The sequence below is a fragment of the Coffea arabica genome, chromosome 9c, assembly GCF_036785885.1.
Source record: "Coffea arabica cultivar ET-39 chromosome 9c, Coffea Arabica ET-39 HiFi, whole genome shotgun sequence".
Taxonomy (NCBI): Eukaryota; Viridiplantae; Streptophyta; class Magnoliopsida; order Gentianales; family Rubiaceae; genus Coffea; species Coffea arabica.
In genome coordinates, this window is record NC_092326.1 from 25,524,853 (window position 1) to 25,536,242 (window position 11,390).

An 11,390-nucleotide genomic window follows, 5' to 3' on the forward strand; every position below is an offset into this window, starting at 1 on the left:
CGAGATAAACTCGGTGGTAATTCCAGCTTATAGGCTACATTCCCAACTCGCTGAATAATCTTATAAGGCCCTACAAACCTTGGTTGTAGTTTCTTCCCTTTTCCGGACATCAAACTTGCTTTTAAAGGCGTAATCTTGAGAAATACCATATCTCCAACAGTGAACTCCAAATCCTTCCTCCGATTGTCGGCATAACTCTTTTGTCTACTCTGAGCGGTTTGAATTCTTTGCCGTATCAATTTCACCTTCTCATTAGCCTCCTCAATCCAAGATACAATAGTCGTGTCTAAGATTTTCCGTTCACCTACTTCATCCCAACAAATTGGGGATCTACACTTCCGACCATAAAGTGCTTCGTATGGAGCCATTTGAATAGAAGAGTGGAAACTATTGTTATAGGCAAATTCCACTAAAGTTAAAAACTTACTCCAACTCTCTCCAAAGTCCAGTACACAAGTCCTCAACATGTCCTCAAGAGTTTGAATTGTTCTTTCAGATTGTCCATCAGTCTGGGGATGATAGGTGGTACTAAAGTTCAACTTAGTCCCCAACACTTCTTGCATCTTTTGCCAAAACCTCGAAACAAATCTTGGATCCCTATCTGACACAATACTCACAGGTATACCATGTAGTCTGATGATCTCATCCACGTACAATCTGGCCAACTTCTCCAATGGATATTTCATATTAATCGGCAGAAAATGAGCCGATTTAGTCAATCTATCTACTATCACCCAAATGGCATCATGGCCTCTCTGTGTCCTTGGTAAGCCTGATACAAAATCCATGGTAATATTTTCCCATTTCCACTCAGGTATTTCTAGAGGTTGCAAAAGCCCAGATGGTTTCTGATGTTCGGCTTTAACCTGTTGACAAACCAAGCATGTCTGGACAAATTGGGCAATTTCCTTCTTCATATTTTTCCACCAATATAGACCTTTCAAGTCTTGGTACATTTTGTTCCCTCAAGATTTGTAAAACAATTCTCAAATGTTTCTCGTGATCTTTCACATTCTTAGAATACACTAAAATGTCATCAATGAAAATCACCACAAATTGATCCAAGTAAGGCTTAAAAACCCTATGCATTAAATCCATGAAAGCGGCAGGTGCATTGGTTAACCCAAAAGGCATTACTGCAAACTCGAAGTGCCCATACCTCGAGTTAAAAGCAGTCTTAGGTATGTCCTTTTCCAAAATCCTCAATTGATAGTAACCTTGCCTTAGATCCAACTTTGAAAACACTACCGCCCCTTGCAATTGATCAAACAGTTCATCGATGTGGGGTAGTGGGTATTTATTCTTAATCGTAACATCATTTAAACCTCGATAATCTATACATAACCTCAAACTCCCATCTTTCTTCTTTACAAACAAAACTGGGGCTCCCCACGGAGAATCACTCTCTCGTATAAAACCTCGTTCCAACAAATCCTGTAATTGTAACTTCAACTCCTTCAACTCAGCTGGAGCCATCCTGTATGGTGTCCTTGATATAGGTGCTGTTCCCGGAGTTAAATCAATTTTAAAAGCTATTTCCCGTTCCGGAGGTAGAAACTCCAATTCTTCAGGAAAAACATCAGAAAATTCTTTTACTACCGGTGTGTCCTCCAGATTCACCTTATCGCTAGGAGTATTAATAAGAAAAGCCAAATACCCTTGAGCTCCTTTACCTAACAACTTTCTAGCCCGAATTCCCGAAATAAGTGCAGACGAGGCTAACTTACCCCTCACATCCAATTTCAAGGTTGCTTCCCCTGGAATACACAATTCTACCATTTTCGTCCTACAATTCAGTTGAGCATTATAACGGGCTAACCAATCCATCCCTAGGATCACATCATATCCTTTAATCGCTAAGCCTATCAAATCGGCCAGCAATTTTCTTTCCCTCACGCAAATTTCACTATTCTTATACACCATATTAGCAATTAGACTTTTGTCCCCAGTGGGTGTTTTAACCTCCAAGTCATATGGTAACTTAATTGGCTTCAAGTCTATTCCACTCATGAAATCAGGGTTTACAAAAGAGTGCGTTGCACCCGGATCAATTAAAACCCTAGCTAGGCGGTGAAAGATTGGAATTGTACCTTCGACCACTTCGGTCGCATCTGGAGCTTGTGGATAGTCCAATGCGTAGACCCTAGCCGGTACTTTCGGTCGACTCCCTCCGGCACTGGTCTGCTTAGAGGTTGATTTTTCAGGTCTCTGCAGGCTTCCCCCTGTCTTTGACGATTTCGGACAACTTGCAATCTGATGCTCAGTGCTCCCACACAGTAAGCATTTTCCCAGCTTTCTCCAGCAGTCATTCTCAGAGTGGTTGGGTTTACCACAATACCCACAATTAACTTGAGGGGTCACAGTCGATCCAACAGATGGTGCTCCCCTAGCTTGAGTCGTCCCGCTACGACCTCCCCTAGATAGAGCTCCCCTAGAAGCTCCAGCAGTTCTCGTTCCCCCTTCCCCTCTTCCCTTTTTAGAAGGGTGAACAAACTTACTGGTCTGCCCAGTAGTGCGACTAGGGAAATTCCTCTTTCTATTGTGGAAATCCCTCACTTGAGATCTTGCATTCTCAACCCTTTGCGCTTTCTCTAAAGCCTCAGTAAAAGTAGAGATTTGGGCTGCAGCCAGGCCCTCCTGAAGTTCCACATTAAGTCCCTGTATGAACCTTCTAATCCTTCTCCGTTCATCGGCTACTAACTCAGGAGCGTATTTGGAAAGTTTAGCGAACTTCCCTTCATACTCTGCGACAGTAAGGGTTCCTTGTTTCAACTTAATAAATTCGTCCTCCCTTTTCTCTTGGATCAAGGGCGGAAGAAACTTTTCATTAAACTCCCTTGTGAAATTCTCCCAAGTCCAAGGGGTTTGAGCTCTTTCCCATTTTCCTTTTATCAAATCCCACCAAGCACGGGCTACTCCCTCAAATTGAAAGGCAGCAAAGTTCACTCGCCTATCCTCAGTATAGTCTAGAGCGGCGAATATGTTGGTCATCCTTTCTAACCAATTCTCCGCTACTTCGGGGTCAGGTTCACCCATAAACTTAGGCGGATTAAACTTTAGGAATCTTTCCAGGGCTCTATCCTCTCCTCTATCCTGGCCCCCAGGTTGGTTAAATGGTCCAGGACCCTGTCTCTCCGCTAGACGTTCTAGGATATCAGTCATCCTATTGATGGCAGTAGCCACTTGGTTACCCTCAACGTTTTCCTGTCCCTGGGTCGGTCCAGTTGCCGATCCCTGGTCATCCCCCTGAGGTTGGGCCTGTCTAGACGCTCGTCCACGGCCTCGACCACTCCTTAATCCCTCCATTAGTCTAAACGTGCCTAGTGCAAGAAATAAATTAATTTAAGCAGAAAACAAGAATTTTATCAAATTTAGAACTAACCAAGAAAGCATTGAAATTAACAATAATTTACATTTATAGGCAGGTCAAGTTCGTACAATTAGCAAGTTTAGGGACAATTCACAAAATATAGCACACAGGTGCTCAGAAGTATACTTCTAGTCACAGAAGACTAAAGTAAGAACAAGTGCCCAAAAGTAGGCCACACAAGCATGCAAAATACAATGGCCTCAGCACTCGCGTCACCCTAACTAGTCCTAACTGTACCCATCAAAAGTCAAAAGAGGTCAACGACCAAGATCCTAGTCCATAGCAGGGCTATCAGGAGGAACCTCCTCCTCGGGATCCTCCTCCTCATCCTCAGGAATCACTGCAGTAGCGTCCTCAACCAGACTAGTAGCATCAACCAGCATCTCGGAAGCCCGAGTACGGACATCTCGTGCTAACCTAGTGAGTCGAGCCCTAGTATCCCGAAGCTCCTGGTTAACCACTGCAGACGTGGCTACCTCACCCTCTAGCACCTCCTCAAGCTCAGCAATCCGCTCACCCTGAGCGCCAACCATCTGCCTAAGCTCATCTACCTCAGCCTGTAAATCACGGTTGGCATCCACCAACTGACGACGCTCGTCGTCCAAAGCAAGCACCACATAGTCCGGGTAGGCAAAAGTCAACCTACACGAACATCGAGGGTATCTATCATGCGGTGAGTAGCGTACACGAGCTCCTCCTGCTATAGGTCGGTAGTAGATAGTCCTAAGGGGCACGTAATGACCATTCGCATGGCCATTCCCATTAGCTGCCGGGGCTCCGTTTCCATCAGCCATCCCTGCAAAATAATAACAATAATAATACCTTTCGGGTTAGAAACTTAAATCACTACCTAATTCCAATATCCTGCAATGCATGCCTAACTTAATCGTTGGTTCATCCCAATCGTCACTTGAGGTAGGACTAACTTAGTTGCTAGCTCGCCTCAAGTATCACTTAGGGTAGGATTAAGTCATCCCATATCGAGTCTTAAAGGTAGAGTATCCAATATGTCTCCCATATAGACCTCTAACCTAGTGCTCTGATACCAACTGTGACGCCCCACATCTCCCTAAGGCGGACCAAAGGGTATCCGCGGACGCCTGCCCAGCTCACGCCAGGACTCAAGCAATTCCATTCAATTTCAAACCGAACTAATCTCTTCGATGAGAACAATATGAATACAATAATGCGGAAGCGTTCAAGCTTGAGAAGTCACTTAATGTATAACCAGTACATCGGTAAATCATGCAACGACTTAAATTCAAAGTACACATCAGGGCCCAAATCTTTCAAGTTTACAATTTCCAAAAGTACAACCCAAACCAGGGCCTAGTCAAAATATATAACAGGAGTCTTAACAAAATTACAACGGATGGTTTCTCCATATTTCTCCAAGAGTCGGTCCTGTTAAGGAAAACAAAACTATAGGGTGAGCTAACGCTTGTGAGGCCAAGAACACACATGCAAGCACTTAGTCAAATACAAACCCAAATTTAATAAATAAAACCATGTCTTTTCAATAATCAATTATTCAAACAGGAAAAGTAATCAGAAACAATTCAAGGATATAGTAGCTCTCAGGAGCTAAGTTCCACTCGATCTGCCGTTGTCATTCGTATACCTTCCCGCATTGACCCTCCTGTCAACCGGGTCGGTATTTCCATTTCCGTAGATCACCACTTACTTCCCTCCGTCCACCGTACACCTCAAGGGCCCACAAGTCTATTATTGGGCGATACTCTACAAGTATGCCAAGCAAGACCTCTTATTAGGTCGAGCTTATAATCTCATGGCTCGTTCGAATCCCCGACCAAGCCCATTGCTGGCTCGAGTCTAAGGACGGCCTATGAGTTTGGGCGTCCCCCATTCATTTGAAAGTCGAGGAGGTTCACTCCAACGACACAAGCATTCATGACATAACATTTCATTTCATTCATTCATTCAAAACATTCCATTCATTCATTTGAAATTAGAACGAGTGCGATAAAGTACACACCCGCCCTTAATTTTTAAACTTTCAACAAATACCACAATTAAACAAGTATCAAAATTCACACACTTGACACTCACCGAGCTATTCAACAAGAATTATTTTCCGGAAGTTCAAGTGTCCACGGTGAGATCCTCTTGAAGGTCTCCTTGTGTGCCTGGCAAATTAGTAGTGGATAATCACACAATTAACCCACTTATCAAGAAAGATTGTACACTAGTACAATCTAAGAATTATTTTGCAAAAAGGAACCTCAATTACACGTAAATCGAGGTTCAACTTGCCTTTTATTAGGTATAATATTATTTGAGTTTTTTATCATGAAAATCGTAAGCAAAACGTTTAAGAATATAAAAGAATAAAGAGTTTTTTGAAAAACTCTATTTTCTTGGAATTGGAAAATTTTCCAGTTTTATGATAAATCTTTGAAAAATCGTAACTCGCTCGGTATAAGTCGAAAATTGGAAAACTTTATACCGTTGGAAACCTCTTAGAGAGTACTATAAGTTTCTAGAAGACACTTTTCCATGAATCAAAGTGAAAAGTGGTCGAAAATGAGCTTGAAGATGCAGGGTCGGTTTTCATGGCAGAACGAAGTTGGTTTTTGGCCAACTTTGAAAATTCGGCACGATTCGTACGTTGCAAACCGGCCTCTGAAATTTTCAGCTCAATTAGTGTTGCAAGTGAAGTGTATGAAAAAACAAGCGGATCAAGAATCGGAGTTTCGAGCACCGAGATACGGTAGCCCGAAGTTGAGCAAATTCAAGACTGGAGAAGAATTTCCAGATTTGAACCCCCAACTTTGGAATTTTAATTAGGTATCGAAACGAACTTGAATTGGCACCAAAATTGGCAGTGTTTCAATACTATATGGAAGGTATCTCTTTATCGAATTTCGGGGAAAAATACCTTCGGTAAGGTAGTTAATGAGCCAACCGAAGTTCAAGAAAATCCTAAGGCAAACTGCCTTTGACTTGCATTTCCCAATTTGCAATCGTCTAACCAAGAAAGTTATCCAACCATGGTTCATTTGTGAAATAAGGGTCTAAGATACACCCATAATATCTTTGGTAAGTGTTTAATACTAAAACATCAACTAACAAGTTCATTCCAAGATTTGGTTCCAAACCAGTCCCAACATTAGGGTTTTCCAAAACAGAGCAGTTCACTTGATTCAGTCACAACTCAGTCATTATAGCTCAAAATCGAGCATGGCTTACGCCGTTGGAAAATACATTCATAGAGTTAAAATATCACAGAAGAAATCATTTCCAAATTCGGCACCCATCTGGTTCAAATTTGGGCATCAAGTTGCTGCCTGAACACTTCATTCCAGATGAACAGAGCAACAGGACAGCGAACTTAAAACATTTGGTTCGGCTTGCTCACAAGGAATCAGAACGTGCATTATATACCAAATTAAAGCTAGGAATGTCTAGTTTCAAACACCACCGACGGCACATGATTTCGACATCCGAGGACAGAGTTATGGCCAAATTACTACTGCTGGTCAGAGCATACGCGAATCAGTTTTCCAGATTTGCTGGTTTCGAACAAAAATTCATTTGCTCCATCAAACCCCAATATTTTCCAATGAAATTTTCACACATCAAATACATCCTATAAACATCCAATCCAAGCCATTAAACCATTAAAATTTGGCCTGGAAATGGCCGAACATAGCAGGGGCAAAATCGGAAAGTTTAGCTTCTTACACCCAATGAAGTTTCCACTAATTACCCATCACTAATGCATCATTATAATCACTAAACCAACAATATAATCACCATTAATCATCACATCAGCAACAACAACCCAAGTGTGGGAATTCCAAGAGCCCACAATCACATTTTTACACCATAAACAAGTAACTAAGTGCATGCATGAGCTTAATCTTGCTATATAACCTCCAAAAGACAAGAATTCATGGGTTGATCATTACCTCTTCCTTAGGTGTGCAAGACCAGAAAATTTCGGCCCTCTTGAAGCTCCAAGAAACCGTGAAGATGCAGCCTTTTGTTAGCTAAATGTAGTCTCCAAGTGGTTTGCTAAGAGATCTCCAAGTTTGGTGTGATTTGGGTGGATTTTGGTGCATGGATTGAAGATGAAAAATGAAGACAATGGAGAGCTCTTCTCCTTCTTGTTGTTCGACCAAGTGAGGTGAAGAGAGAGAGAGAGTGCTGATGCAATTGGCTTCCAAAGGAAGATTCTTTGTGTGGTGCAAAATGCACCTCAAAGTCAACTCGAAATAGTGTAATTTAGGGTGCGTTTGGACTTGATTTCTCGCGCGTTTGGTTCACTAGTGCACTAAACCTCTAATGCACTCATGTTAATATAGATATTATTCACTCTTAATTGTCTCGAAACAAGGGTCTAAAGTTCCTCAAATAAAGTCGCGCGTGTGAAAACGCGTACCGCCCATTTTACCGCTATAACGCGAAACTTTCGAAAAATTCTTATAACGATTGCACTACTAACTATCACTTGAATATTTATGCTTAAAATTACCTATTTTAGGACCATGGTACAAGTCTCCAATATTCCATGCTTATTGTGCTAATACGCGGATAAAATCTCCAAGTACTATTCACTATTTTTACTAAACGCGCTCTAGGAAATTAATTTTCGAAACGAATCATTTTAAAAATATAACGAAGTTATATTACCATGTATTTAGGTCTAATAAGACTAGAAAATATTCCTTGGAAATAAAATCCAATTAAATAATTTATTAAGCCATAAATTAGGCATAAAATAATAGTTTTTGCGAGTCCTCACACAATGTTGCTATTCTTGGTATTTTGAAATGTATCTAACCTTCTTCGATTATAAGTGTTTTTAGATATCAAAGAATCAGGTACGAATAGGTCATGAAATGCAATTCAATCAAAAGAAGAAGCAAAAACAGGACACTCACGTCGGACGGCCGAAAGGAATCTGTCGGACGTCCGAAAGGATAAAGAGCATCAAGAAGGAAGCTCTGTCGGACGCTCGTGAGGAAGCATCGGACGTCCGGAAGGATCGGACGCTTGCCATCGGACGCTCATCAACCGCATCGGACGTCCGAAAAATTCCAAGATAACTTGCTAGCTCTCGGCCCACGATCGGACGCTGTGCTGTCGGACGACAAAAACTCATCGGACGTCCGAACTTCAACTTGGCTATCATCGGACGACTGGTTCGGACGATGATTCGATCGTCGGACGTCCGACAGCCCCAACGGCTAATTGACTCTTCAGCTGCCTTCTATCCGTTGGAAGCATTGATGAAGCCCATTTCTGGTTCCCTTTAAAATCAAATTGGTCAGAACCAAGCAGGGACTTTTGCACACTTTGTTTACAAGATCTCAAGAGATATTTTAGCTAGAAAATAGTCTCCAAAGCTAGATTTGTTTTAAAGTGGTGTGAATTTCTGGTGAGCATTTCTTTTGTGGTTGAAAGGATCTTTAGTGTAGCTTTGTTGAGGGTTTTCTGAGTGATTGTAAAACTTCCTAGCTTGACTAAGTGAGGCTTAGGGCAAGGAGGAAGTGCTCCCTCCATTGTACATCTAGTTGATCTTCTTTCATCAAAGAGAAGCTGCTCTTCCTTGTATTTGGTCTTCAAGCTTGAGGTTAGCTTGGTAGACACTTGGTTTGATTCCCTATCTTACTTTTCTGTTTAATAAAATTCTCATTGCTTATCTATTCTTGTTTTTTTTCTGATCTATATTGCTCTTGTCTTCTAATCTACTTGGTTGATCATTACTAGAAAAGAAGGTAAATTTTTATTAAAGAAAAAAGTGCATTATTTGGTTAAGATTTTAATCAACCCAATTCACCCCCCCTCTTGGTTGTCTTTGGGACTTACAACTGGTGCTCCCCACGGTGACTCACTTTCTCGAACAAACCCTCGCTCTAACAGATCTTGCAACTGCAGTTTCAACTCCTTAAGTTCGGCGGGGGCCATTCGGTATGGCGTTTTTGCAATGGGAGCAGTTCCAGGTACTAAATCGATCTTAAATTCTATTTCCCTTTCTGGTGGCATCGATTTCAACTCATCGGGAAAGACATCAGGAAATTCATTCACTACTAAAACATCCTCCAGCTTCACTTTATCTCCAGGAGTATTAATTAAGAAGGCTAAGTAGCCTTGCGCCCCCTTACTTAACAACTTTCTGGCTCGGATTCCCGAAACAAGTGCAGACGAGGCTAACCTACCTCTCACATCCAACCTTAAAGTTGCCTCTCCGGGTATCGAGAATTCCACCACCTTTGTTTTACAGTTCAATTGGGCGTTATAACGGGCCAACAAATCCATGCCTATAATTACATCGTACCCCTTAAGGTCTAAACTTATTAAGTCACCCACTAACTTCCGTTCTCCTACCCAAATCTCGCAATTTCTATAGACCATATTGGTAATTAGGCTTTGATCCCCAGTAGGTGTTTTCACTTCTAAATCATACGGCAACTTAACAGGATTCACAGCAATACCACACATAAAGGCAGGATTCACAAAAGAATGGGTTGCCCCAGGGTCAATCAAAAGTTTAGCTAAGCGGTGGAATATAGGGATCGTACCTTCCACTACTTCCGAGGAATCCGGAACTCGCCGGTGGTCCAAAGCAAAAACCCTAGCAGAGGTTTTGGGTCGACTAGTACTGGCTGTAGGTTGCTTAGGGTTTGACTTTTCCGACTGGGTACCCCCGTTCCCGTCACGATTCTTAACAGGGCAAGTGGCAATCTGGTGTTCAGAACTTCCACAAACAAGGCACTTTTTCAACTTTTTCCAGCAATTGTCTTCGGTATGATTTGGCTTACCACAATATCCACAGCTTACACGTGTGGTGGGTGCGGGAACTCCTAGGGAGATAGTTTTCTGTTGTCCCTGTCCCCTTCCACCTTGAGCTCCTCTAGATGAAGCTCCACCTCTTGGTGTCCCCGCAATTCGGGCTCCACTCGTACCCTTTCCAAACTTCGGAGGTGGCACATTCTGATCACTTCGGCCAGGAGTACTGGTAGATGCACCACGCTTCTTAGCCTGAAAGGTCCGAACTTGAGATCGGGCCTGCTCCACACGTTGAGCCTTTTCAAGCGCATCTTTAAAGGTGTCAATTTAAGCGGCAGCCAAATCCTTTTGGATTTCTACATTCAAACCTTGTATAAACCGCCTTATACGCTTTTGCTCACTTACCACCAATTCTGGGGCAAACTTGGAAAGTCGGGTGAACTGCGTTTCATACTCTGCCACACTTGAAGTGCCTTGGCGCAGTTTAATGAACTCATCCTCTCTTTTCTCCTGAATTAAGGGTGGAAGGAATTTCTCATTGAATTCCCTCGTGAAGTTTAACCAGGTACGTGGGGTTTGCTCCCTTTCCCACTTGGCCCTTACCACGTTCCACCAGGAACGGGCCGCGCCTTCCAGCTGGAAAATGGCGAAGGTAACTTGCCTCTCTTCAGAGTAATGCAACGCGGCGAATATATCCTCCATTCGCTCGAACCAATTTTCGGTAACTTCAGGTTCAGGTCCTCCAAGAAATTTTGGAGGAGCAAACTTTTGAAACCGCTCCAGGGCCCTATCCTCGCCTACTTCGGGGTCCCTTTGTTGGTTACCAGGTACTTGACCCTGCTGGTCAACCAAGCGGGCCAACAAATCAGTCATTCGATTAATAGCGGTTGCTACTTGGTCCCCTCCATCACCTCGGGGTCCCTGGTTTTGATTTGCCACCGAACCTTGTTCCTCCCCTTGATCCTGGATTTGCCTGGGTTCTCGTCCACGGCCCCGAGTACGCCTTTGTCTAGTCTCCATTATTACTCAGTGGCCTAGTGCCCAAGTACGATAACTAACCGGGTAAGCAATATGATATATGATAGATGCTCATATGAAAAGTCAAGTAAGAAATGAAAATCGAAAACACGACAAGCAAGTGAAATGCACTGTAGTTAAAATTAATGATGGAATAAAGTCAAAGGTCAAAAGTCAATAGTCAACAGTCAATAGTCAAAGATCAAGATCAACAGTCAAGGTATTATACATTAAAAGGCTCATAGTA

General features: G+C 42.5%; 1 protein-coding gene across 1 annotated transcript in view; it reads right to left on the bottom strand.

Moving 5' to 3' along the window:
• Window positions 1-11,146, bottom strand: part of LOC140014155 (uncharacterized) — a 31,466-nt gene extending 20,320 nt beyond the window's left edge. The window contains exons 1-2 of the mRNA XM_072064566.1: window positions 10,532-11,146; window positions 9,206-10,423 (exon numbers count right to left, since the gene is read on the bottom strand). Coding sequence (XP_071920667.1) covers window positions 9,206-10,423; window positions 10,532-11,146 — 1,833 coding nt within the window. The remainder of the gene's footprint in view (window positions 1-9,205; window positions 10,424-10,531) is intronic.
• Between the last annotated feature and the right edge of the window lie 244 nt (window positions 11,147-11,390).